Source organism: Papio anubis, chromosome 10, assembly GCF_008728515.1.
Source record: "Papio anubis isolate 15944 chromosome 10, Panubis1.0, whole genome shotgun sequence".
Classification (NCBI taxonomy): Eukaryota; Metazoa; Chordata; class Mammalia; order Primates; family Cercopithecidae; genus Papio; species Papio anubis.
The window spans coordinates 27,119,330-27,132,000 of NC_044985.1; the positions used below are offsets into that span (position 1 = coordinate 27,119,330).

General features: G+C 36.2%; 1 protein-coding gene across 7 annotated transcripts in view; it reads left to right on the plus strand.

The window, feature by feature from the left end:
- Positions 1–12,671, plus strand: part of ARHGAP15 (Rho GTPase activating protein 15) — a 627,654-nt gene that overhangs the window by 90,675 nt on the left and 524,308 nt on the right. For 6 of the 7 annotated variants that reach the window (XM_031651767.1, XM_031651764.1, XM_031651766.1 and 3 more), the window contains one exon: positions 11,375–11,462. In XM_031651767.1, coding sequence (XP_031507627.1) covers positions 11,375–11,462 — 88 coding nt within the window. Of the gene's footprint in view, positions 1–5,940; positions 6,030–11,374; positions 11,463–12,671 lie in introns of all 7 variants that reach the window. The other variant, XM_031651770.1, reaches the window with a different exon arrangement.

The window sequence follows — 12,671 nt, forward strand, 5'->3', positions numbered from 1 at the left end:
ATAAAGAATTTCTTCAAAATTATCTAAGTTAGTCAGTTCAGCCCTCCACTAGAGCTTGGTAGGAGAATAGAGGTGACAGTGTTGGTCAGTTCCACCCTCCAGCCTCATGCAAGGAAGTAGGGGAGATCCTAAAAGAAATAATTTCAAGAAAGCTGAAGGAGGTTCTACTGTGTGGTTTTGTAAAGTATCCTTACCCATAACCCCTCCATAAACCAACCTTATAACATGTAGAAGGCAGTGTTAAGAGGAGGAAGAGAAGAAGAGCAGGTCCCTTCCCCCAGCCAACTCACATGGATACGTTGTTAGGTAGTTTTGATCAATCTGTATACTTTGTGTTTTTGTTCTGTTTGCTGTTACTTGCCTGTTTGCGTACAATTTCCATGTTACAGTTAAATTCATATAAACATGTGTTTGTACTCTGTTTTATTATTTCACTTTGCATACCATTATGCATTCTTTCAGCCTTTTCCACTTAAAGTTATATGTTTTAGTTTTCCTTTTTATTTTGTTGTTGCGGTTGTTGTTACCCCAGGTGCACAGAATTGAGTTGATTATATCCTTAAGTTTGTGGCCTTGTGCTATCATCATTCTAGGCAAGAGCCCTAGCTGGTTTTATTTTATTTTCAGTCTCCAATCCTTGCTTCAATCCCCTGTAGACATTCATTTTAATGTATTTAATGCGTGTTTATCAAACTCATTCTCCATATATGTCTATATTTAGCTGTATATGCGGCATTCAAAAAAATAGTGTATAGTTGTGTACGTGTGAGTGTGTTCTATATAGCATAAATATTTTTGTATCATAAACCTTATTATGTTTCTTACTACTTTCATTCCATGTTAGCTCTTGGACAGCTTTCTATGGTGCTATACAGACATGCCTCTCTTAATGATGGAGATATGTCCTGAGAGATGCATCCTTAGGTGATTTAATCATCATGTGAGCATCATAGAGTGTACTTACATAAGCCTAGATGGTACATGATATAGCCTATTGCTCCTAGGCTACAAACATTTACAGCATGTTTCTGTGCTGAATACTGTAGGCAATTGTAACATAATGGTATTTGTGTATCTAAACATACCTAGACATGGAAACGGTCATGCATTCCGCTATGACGTTATGAAGAATACCATGTCACCAGGTAATAGGAATTTTTCAGCTTCATTACAATCTCATAGGACTACTATCTATATGTTGTCCATTGTGGATTAAAACATTTTTATGCAGTGTATGAACGTCTTTAAATCTAGTTAATTTCTTCCAATTGCTGGCCGCTTTGCCATCGTTTATGTATAGTCATGTGCCACATGGTGGCATTTTGATCAGTGATGGACAGCATATACAGCTGTAGTCCCATAAGATTATAAAACTGATGCCTACTGTACCTTCTCTGTGGTTAGATATGTTTAGATACACAAATACTTACCACTATGTTACAATTGCCTACAATATTCAGTACAGTAACATGCTGTACAGGTTTGTAGCCTAGAAGCAATAGGCTATGCCATATAACCTAGTGTGTGGTAGGCTTTACCATGTAGATTTGTATAAGTACACTCTATGATGTTTGCACAGTGACACAATCACCTAATGACACACTTCTCAGAATATATCCTCATCATTAAATGAAGCATGACTGTATATGAATTTTTACTTACCCTATCTCCCAGCTGTGGACATCTAAGTTGCCTCTAACTCCTTTCATTCCAAACAACATTTCAGTAAATCACACATATATGTTTCCTTTGAACCTGTTAGGAATTTTCTCAGGGGGATATTTCCAGGAGTATAGGGTTGCTCAGTGATAAGTCACACACATTTGTAAATCTACTGGTTACTGTTGCCACACTTTCTCCTGAATGAGTGCACCAATTCACACCAGTTCAATGTAAAATATAGAAGGGATTCTATTTTCCACAATTTTATCAGCAGAAGCATTATCCAATCTAATTATCCATAGAACATTACCTTAATGTTGCTTTTATTTGTGTTTCACTGATAGGTATTGAAGTTGAGGATCACTTTGTCTCTTTAGAGCCATTCAGATTCTGCATTCTGATTCTATTCATAAACTTTGACTATTTTCTATTGAATTTCCTGCTTTTTTATTCAGTAATTTGAGGAAACTCATAGTATATTTGAGATAATAATGCTTTGCCAATTTTACATGTTGTACGTAATCCCTCCAAGTTTATGGGGCTTATTTTGTTTTTATTGTAAATACTTTACAAATTGAACATTGTATATGTAATCACCATGTTTAAGAACATGATATCCCATTATGTTGATGGGATATAATATTCCAAATCATCCCTACCTCTTTTTTTACTTGATTTTTAAGCTGATTCTGATTTTATATTAAAAGTTATCATTGCAATAATTCTCCTATTGCTTGTCAATTTTTCTTTTATATTTTTGTCTGTCTCTTGAGACAGGATCTCACTGTGCCACCCAGGCTGGAGTGCAGTGGTGCCAGCCTCCTCCACCCCCACCCATCCACCCACCTTATGCGGGGTTAAATGGGTAGCTGGGACCACAGGTACACACCACCGCACCCAGCTTTTTTTATTTTATTTTATTTTATTTTTTTTATTTTTAGTAGAGACCTGGGTCTCACCATGCTGCTCAGAATGGTCTGGAACCCCTGGGCTCAAGAGATTCACCCACCTTGACCTTACAATGTGTTGGAATTACAGGTGTGAACTATGGCACCTGGCCTACTTTTATATTTTCTAAAGACAAATGCTAAGCCTGGATTACTTGATCGAATCATATGACCATTTTAAATTAATCTTAGTATGGATTGCCATATTGCCTACTCAAGGAGTGTATATGCTTTTATCACTAGCAACAAAGATGGTCAGTTTAGTCATAACCTTGAAAAATTATGTATCTTTTATCCCGTTGATAATTTAGTAACAAATAATATAACATACTATAATTTATGCATCTTATGTAAAATTTGATAGCCTTTGTTTCATTTATCCAGGACCTTTATATCTTTTATAAATTTTAATGAATTAATAAGCAATATTAATAGATGCTTACTCTGTCAAGCGCTTGGCTGAATTCTTTATCAGTAATATTTAAATGATACTACAATATAGACTCTATTATTGCGTCCTATTGTATAAGTGGAGAAACTCAGTCAACAGTATTAACCTCTTATTTCTCCCAAATCTTATTTTATATATAGTTAGTATCACAGAATTTAGCCCTGACCTCTGCTTGAAACACGTTTGCTTTATCTCTCTTGCTTGAAGCTATTTGAGACTAAGGAGCAAAAATGGTCCTTTTATTTCATGCCATCAGCAGTACCAGGGACTTCAATTGTCACTTAATAAGTATTATTTTATTAATTTCTATCAAGTTTTCTGCTTATAAATCCATAATAGATCATCATACCTTGTATTGTCTTCTTATTTTCCTTCTTTCTCTTCTTTTTTTATGTGTCTTTATTTGTCTGTTTAATGTATTTTCTCTTTCTCTCAGAGAAAATTTAACTTATCTCTGAATATGAGCAGGAGATGATAAAAGGAAAGATAACTCATTGGCTATAATTGACATTCATAACAGGCTATACATTTAGCTTTGTTTTGAAATGAGGTTATACACATTTCCCCAGTGATACACTGACAGGCTTGAAAGCAGAATACATTCAGCATTCACTTTAATTTTTAACTGTGAACACTGAAACTATGCCTCAGCTTTTGTGATGAAGCATAGGAATTTCTTCATTTGGGGAATTCCATCCCCAAACCTGTAAGTAACTGTGGCTTCTCTGAAACCCTATGACACCTTAGTAAAAGGTTATTTTCAATGCTTACACTTACAAAAGGCACCTGACAATATGTTTATGAAGTTTCAACACCTCATACTTGCTTCTCCCTCGGCACCTAGGTCTTCCCGTCATCAGCGCCTGTGTGGCTCTGCACATCTTACCACAACATAGAGTCACATTCTTCTCTCCTTAGATAGGCACAGAAAGTTATACTTGGGGATGCAAATATGGCCAGAAGATGGCTATGAAAAGAAATGCAGAAAAAATGATTGTGCAGTGGTTACGTCTACTAGTGCCTGCTTTCATCCGAGGGCCCACAGCTACTAGGCCTTCTGTTGGGTTTTTGTTTGTTTTAACAATTGTTATTCAGAATGGATTTTCTTTGGAATGTGAGACTAAGGTGTGCTCCTAACATGATCATATTTTTTCTTTAGTACTTTCTGCTCAGTGTCACAATAAATTCTTCCAGGCTGAATCTGTCTTTCTTCATTTTCTTGCAATCCTGACAGAGATGGGTATTTTTACACCTCAGTGTCTTTTTGACCCACATTTTAGCAGTCATAAATTACAAGATGCTTAGAATATGAGACAGAAGAAATAAGTTCCTAGACCAACCAGTTTGAGTGAGTCTGTACATTTAACAGTGTCTGGGTGATTTTGCGGTAAATCAGTCAGGGACACTAGAATAAATTACTTTCACTCCCATCAGTGGTGCGGAATCAAGTCAAATCCAGCATGACCACGTTAGGTAACAAAGGCAGATGGCCCAAATAAGAGAAACTGAAATTTGTCAAGGAACCTCACATGTATTTTATTCTGACTTTTTGGTTTGTCACTCTGTCGTTACCTAAAGAAGGCAAAAGAAAGGTAAGCGTAGGATATAAAGCTTTTGGTGTTTAGAGCAAATGAACGTGTTAAACCTGGAGTTTAAGCTAACAGATTCTTATAATGGTAATGAATATTTTAAGAGCCATTTTTTCATCCAGCATTTTCCAGATAAGCTGTTACAATCAAAGTTGCTGTTATTATGTGCTGCCATCCGGTGTCCATTTTGTAGAATGCCAAGCCGATGGCTTTGTTGAGTTTTTGTTTTTGTTTTTGTTTTGGGGGTGTTTTGTTGTTGTTGTTGCTGCTGCTGCTGTTGTTTGGGCTTTGATTTTGCTTCTGTACTTCTATTTGTCTGCTTGGTTTTTTTGCATTTTCCAACTTCACAATTCAGGATTTGCTTTAGGAAAATTGTATGAAGTATTTCACTTGGATAAAGTGTCCCACCAATTGCGTTAATGGTACATAAATACGCTTAAAGAAATTTAGTTCTCCCTATTTCCCAGTTGTGGTTAGAACCCTTTTCCCCCTTAGATGTAATTTGTTTTGTATGTCAAAATATAAAATAAATACTTGCATTTCTTTTTTTGTTTTGTTTTGTTTTGAGACTGAGTCTCGCTCTCTCACCCAGGCTGGAGTGCAGTGGCGCAATCTTGGCTCACTGCAGCCTCTGCCTCTCGGGTTCAATTGATTCTCCTGCCTCAGCCTTCCAAGTAGCTGGGATTACAGGCAACTGCCACCATGCCCATCTAATTTTGTATTTTTAGTATACGGGGTTTTGCCATGTTGACCAGGCTGGTCTCAATCTCCTGACCTCAAGTGATCAACCTGCTTCAGCCTGCCAAAGTGCTGGGATTATAGGTGTGAGCCACAGTGCCTGGCCTAACACCTGCATTTCTTGCTGCAGGATTTGTCTCCTGCATGGAATCACTAGGATCAAACCCTTACCTGATTGTTACCTGTAAATCCCTGTGGAAACTGATGGTTGTCTCCCTTACTCTTGGCACTTTGGACTGTCTTACTAAAGTTAGATATTTCCTGAGCTGTGTGTCTTAGTTACCTCTTTAGTCTATCTAACACCTTAATTTTTGTCCCTCTGTGGAAAAAATAGAAAACTATGCTCTCAAAGTTATGGTGCAATGTGGAGGCACTGATTGGTCAATGGGTGAATTTGCCTGCTGACCATCATCGTAGGGATGGAAGACAGAGATAAAGGACTTGCAGTTCAGCATTGCAGGATAGCCCAGGTCAGGCTAAGACGTGGCTTTGCTCTAAAGAGAAAGAGATTCTAGTACTTCTATGACAACTCTTCCTTATCTCCCTCTCTTAGCTCCTTTCATGAGGCTCTCAACTGGCATGCTCAGAGTGACTACAGAGAAAGCTGCATGCCACCTGCCTAGAGACCATGGAGACACTGGAGTGAGCAGGGTCCTGAATCCCATCTTCATGGCTTGTTTGCCCTTAGTTAGGATGCAGCCTTACTGGGCTTCAGTTTTCTCTTCTGTAATATGGGGGTATCCTAGACTCATTCAGAAGACTTGGTTTCCATGTTTATTGTCCATCTTCTTATAGTTAGAAGTAAAATTTTTGAGGTATGTCTTATTTTTCCATCTCTATTCAGTCCTTAGAATTGTGTTTGGCATGTGGTAAATGTTTAATGGAGACTTGTGATCAGCTTGGTAATTAAATTCCATAGTGCATATAAAATGCCAGGTGGCATACAGAGCAGAAACCAGTGCAAGCTCAGGGTGGGAAGCCCTCTGGAGAAAGCTCAGGTATTGGCCACTAGAAGCATAAATTAGGAAACATATCCTATATTAGAAGTGTTCGATGGTTAAGAAAAAAATAATGCTAAGAATACTGTATTAAAGCACCAAGAAACTAAAGAACAGAGAAAGGAAATGAAACTTTTTAGTCCTCGTTAATGAAGAACAGCAAACACAGAGCAGAAAACATCTAGATGTGTGACCCTCCTGAAATTTGAAAGGCCATATGCTCTTTTACTCAAAAAATCTTTAATTATCACCTACTAAATGTCAAATAGTATGCCCAGTACTGGAAATGCTCTAAGAGGTTAGAGGTGGTTTCTACCTCTTTGTGGGAGCTTGGGGCGGAGAGGGACTTCCTAGTGTGAAAACTGTGTTTATCCTAGAAAATAGTCTATTTGCAAAGTTTCATCAGAAGCTGCTGGACTCACCTATCCTGGCTAAGGCTTTTAAGCTTGTATGAGTTGCCCACTTCCTGAGATGTCACCTAATATATTGAGTAAGAGTCATATATACTGATTTGGTTGCATATGGAAAATACCAAATCCTTAAGTCAAGGAAAACCTTGCCAAGTGATCCTTTGCACACTCCAGAGCTGACAATGCCTTACAAGAGAGTCACTATGTTAGAGTAATTCGGTGAAAAACTATTCCACTGATGTGCAGAGAACTATAGGCATCACAATGGGTCAGACATGTCAGAATGGGAAATAGACTGGACAGATATTATAAGGATAATGGTCAAGTTTCTAGAGTACTTTGATCAGAGAGGAAGATTCAGACCTAAGCCATAGTGAAAAGTTGTTCTCATGAGGTAAACCCTCAGCTACTCCTAGACTACAGTCCGCTGACTCCCTTTCTGGGTTTATATTCTTTGCTGAGTGCAGATGAGTCTGCTAATCACAGACCAGAATATTCCCTGGCAGAAAAGATACAGAGATGCCACCCAGTTAGGAACACACACCTGTTTCTGTCTTCTAATGAGGAGTCAAATGATACATCATCTTATTCTTTTGAATCAGTGCAACTTCTAGGGTAAGAGAGCTTGGGAATGGTGGGTCTTTGTTCAGTCTTTCTAATAAGGATCAGATAAAGTAGTTAATAACAGAGCCTGGATAGCTGATATCTTGTCTCACACTATGCACGCTAGCTTCTATCATTTGAGGATTTCAACCAAAACTACATTAAAATCTGACTTTGAAAATATCCTTAATGAAAGTAGAACTGCTTAATCCTGGATATGTACCCAAAGAATTATAAGTCATTCTGCTATAAAGACACATGCACACTATGTTTATTATGGCACTATTCATAATAGCAAAGACTTGGAACCAACCCAAATGTCTATCAATGATAGACTGGATAAAGAAAATGTGGCACATATACACCATGGAATACTATGCAGCCATAAAAAAGGATGAGTTCATGTCCTTTGCAGGGACATAGATGAAGCTGGAAACCATCATTCTCAGCGAACTAACACAAGAACAGAAAACCAAACACCGCATGTTATCAGTCATAAGTGGGAGTTGAATAATGAGAACACATGGACGCAGGGAGGGGAACATCACACACTGGGGCCTGTTGGGGGGTCGGGGGCTGGGAGTGGAATAGCATTAGGAGAAATACCTAATGTATATGATGAGTTGATGAGTACAGCAAACCACCATGGCATGTGTGTACCTACGTAACAAAACTGCACGTTCTGCACATGTACCCTAGAACTTAAAGTATAATTTTACAAAAAAAGACAGTATATAAAAAAGAAATTATTCTTTGGTCATTGTTGTAAAGTCATAATGTAGTTAGGGCTTCCTTCACTGGTGTGCGTCCAGGGCCCCATGCTCAGAAGGACTCTGCCCTTGATTTAATGCTAGATTGTTACTGTCTTAAAATTCTTCATAATTTTTGAACACAGAATGCTGAATTTTTATTCTGCACTGTGCTTTGCAAATTCTGTACACAATTCTGTTTTTCATTGGCAGATAGGTGTAAACTCATGTCTTTCAGTTATTCAAAAATGTGTATTGAGGCCTTAAAAAGTAAATTAAAAAATTTGGATTAAAAAAACCCAGACAGCATAAAGTAATGAACAGATTATAGGTTTTGGAGCTAGAGAAACAGGGTTTAACTTTAAATCTAAGTGTAAGACCTTAAGTTACCCTTTGAGCCTCGTTTTTCATATTAGTAAATAGAGATGTTAGTACTTTCATCATTTTTGTGTATGAAGCTAAGCATAAACTAGGTGATTAGATTTATGCTAGATATTCTAAATAATTTATGCTAATTATTATTTTAAAAGAAATCATGGGAAAAAATTGAGATGAAAGAGGACATCTAAAAGGTTGTCAGCAGCATTATTATTCTTCGTTTTGAAATGAAATTCTTTTCAAGCAATAACGCTCAGCTTTCACTTTTATTCAGAGAAGATAAAGACCTTGTTTATAGTTTATAATTTCAAAACAAAGTAGCACTGTACATAAGGTGTCAGAGCAAGTCATATTGCTAAGGTTTCGAGACCTGCAGTTCTTACCCTCTTCAGTTTTTTCATCCAGTTCACCTAACAGGGACGCAGTTCACAGCAGTTCAAAGTCCTAATAAAGAACAATGAGATAATTGTGTTTCATGCAACTTTAACTCTAACCAGTTCCATTTCCAAGTTTAAGGATGGGGAGAGTTTTGCCAGCAAGTTCTATAAATGATCAACATCTGAAACAGATTCAAATCAGAGCCATTTATCCAGGACTTACTATAGATAGGATGCAAATAAGGCATAGTATCTCCTTGTGAGAATATGAAATATATAGTGGGAAATATAATAGGTAGGTTAAATATGGATTCTTCATGTGTGAGGGTGTTCTGTACTCCCTGACCACATATGGTCAAAACAAGGGTGGTGTTAAAAGATGCCCAGACTAGACTTCTAATAATGTTTCTCTTTTTCCTGTTTGAGGTCATCTATCATTATGACCTGAATGAAGAGAAGGCTATTGCTGCTTCAATTCACTCTTCTGCTGCTGGTACCTAAAAAGAGAAATGGACACTAGGGCAGAAGGAAACGTCTGTGTGGTTTTCTTTCTGGGTTTTGTTTTTTCATGTTTTCATCATTTAATTGAAAAATTGAGACTCTTCATTTAAAGACAAGTGGGTCCAAGAACACAGTGTTTGTATTTGGATGTTGAAAAATACACATTGTGCTTCTTGTGTGTCTGCTTTTTCTGTTCTTTTTTAACACAATGGTGTATCATTAAGAAAGCTCCAGGCATATAAGAGCAACCTAATTCTTTTTGTAAATATTAACCTTACTGAATCAAAGCTGTCCTTTCAATCAAGCTCTTAGTTTCTAAAAGGCAAGTGGAAATAAATTACACAAAGATCTTCAATAGTCATTTAAAAATATTTTGGTGTGGTTTTCTATTGACCCAAATAAAGTCTTTCCATAAACTTTTTTTTAAAAATCACTTTTGTAAAATGAAATCAACTATTTTGAAGTGAATGTTAAGCCGTAGCAAACTGCAATAATACACTCTAATGGGTAGAAACTCATGGATATTAGTCTCCTTAATATCTTTACTATCTACAAAAGAGTGCCTTCATGACATGAACATATACACATTTTAACTACAAAAGCGATACATGCTCAATGCAGAAAACTTGGTAAACACCAAGGAATACAAACGAAACTCAAAAGCCGCGATTTTACCACTTGATTTAATTATTGTCCTATCAAGACTTTTTTCCAGGCCAAAGTTCAGTCATTGACCCAATACATATGTATTTTGTGTCTATTCTGTCCAAGGCACCATGCTAAGCATTGGGGATACCTTTGTAGAGATGAACTGATTTCTAACATCTCAAGGCTCATTTCTTAATGGAGGATAGAGGTGAAATTTATGAAAAATATTTTTAAATTTATAATAAGTGATATGAGAGGAAGTCATGGATGGCACATATGACAAAGCAATGTTTTGACTTCTAATTAATGGAATTAATAATCAGAAGGGAATGTATGGGTGAAGAAAGTCCTAGGTAAATAGCACAGCACAGTTATAAACTACATGTATTATGGTCTGCATTAAAACATTCCTACATCAGTATTCTTCTACAGCATAGGGTTCATTATTCTGTTATAAGGGTGTATTATATGCAATTTATTTAACCAATCTTTTTATATACTTTATGTATGGAATTAACAAATAATGATGCAATTAATTTCTATGCACACAGACTCAGCAACTTGTGAGACTATTTCTCTAGAATAAATTTAAATTCATAGGAATGGACATGTTTAGCCAAAAGATATACACATTTTTAGGGATTTTTTAAAAAGCACATTTTCAAATTACACTCTAGAAAGGAAGCAACAGTCTGCGTTCCTACCAATAGTGTATGAGAGAATCTATTTCCTACACCCTGATTATCCCTGGATGTTATCAGATGTTAGTTCTTTTATTCCTTGACAATTTGATGTACAAAGAGGGAAAAAGCATGTCACTATTTTTATTTGCATTTCTTTGATTTCTAGCAAGATTCTACATTATGAAAATATTTTGAATTAAGCAATGACACATGAGGCTGGTTAGTTTTTAAGACTGAAATACACTAAACCAATGAAGAGAAGAAATAATGAAGGAAGGAAAGGGTTCTGATTCCTATTTATACTTTGCTATTTTTGGTTTGCTGTAAAAACATAAACTTTTTATGGGAAGAATGCACATGGATACACAAAAAATGGATTTTTGGTAGTTGAAAAAGATTTTAGGTGGATCTATAAATTAAGAAACTCTTACTATAAATGCTATGCTTTTAAATAATTCCAGAATGTCTTTATTATTACCCAAATTCCATACCACCTATAGATTTTAATAAAGAGGAGACTTTTAGGAAGACTGTTAAAAATAAAGATGGTCTCTACTCATTCCAAATGTTGCTCATACTGTATCTATAAATGATTTCTTCAACTGATAATGCTTTCTTTCCTTTTTATTTTTTTTCTAAGGAAAAACTGGTCTACTTCCTGGATTGTTCTTTCTAGTCGAAAAATTGAATTTTACAAAGAATCCAAGCAACAGGCTCTGTCCAATATGGTAAGTAATTCTCTGTTTCTATTGTTAAACATCTTTTCAGAAATATTGTAGGATTAAAAATTTGGTTTTATCAGAAATCACACTAAAACCTCCAAGCTACCAACATCTGAAAACAGATGGAGAAAATGACTAAATAAACTTTTAATCAGATGAAGGGAAAATAGAACTTAGTGTCTGTTTTATTAAGTGGTGCATTTGGAGAATAATCACAAAATGAGATGTATGGTGAGCGGCTATGTAGTAATGCGAAGGTAACACTTTAAATTAAGGTGCCATTTATAAATGCCTTATTCTTATTTATGAAATGATCACTAAATGCAGCTACTTGCTCAAATAATGTATTATAAAGTATGTTATAAAATGCATTAGTAATAAATGCTTAACGGATGATACTATGGGAAGCTGTTTTAAAGAATATTATAAGACGTAAATCGTATTAAACCATGTATGTGCATCTTTAATACATGAATTTAAGTTGTTATCTAGCATGCTATAAAGTGCTTCAGACATTAATAAATAATAATAAACTGTTTATAAATGGCACCTTAATATAGGGTATTACCAACGAGGAAACACTCTAAATTAGCCAAGAGATTTTTTATCTTAGTCTAACTGTGACGTTCACTATATCCAGCTAACCTTTTTGCATTTTTCTATGACCCCATCTAATGGAGCTAATACAATTTCTGTATCCTGTAGTTATTACAAAGTGAAATTTGTAGGGTTTCTCCATTGTACCTGGAAGAGGGCCTCACATATACTTACAAAGATTTGACAGTGATAGTAAGTAAGAGCAATTCGAAGCCAGTTACTGGGGCAATTCAAGCTCAAAACCTTGCTGCCCAAACACAAGAGCTGCCACAAGATGTAGGAGACAGTGGGCAGGCAACATATCTGACAGCCTCCTGATTAGGAAGGACTCCGGGCAGGAACTAACCTGCCACAGCCCATCGGCCTGATGGATGACAAGGAAAGGGGTCGCCTGGCAGGAATTACCCACAATGAACTAATTTATATTTGGCAGGTAATAAAACGATGGGAAGTTCTTTGCTCTCCAGCCACTAGTTGTGTTTGCTATGTAATCCTCTTTAAATAGAAAATAGAAAATCATTTGCTAGGAGATTTTTCTTAAAAGAAGATTTTAGTAAGAACAAAAGGTAGCATTTGGCTTGCTTCTGATGACCGCAGTAGCCTTTATCCCCAAGTGGC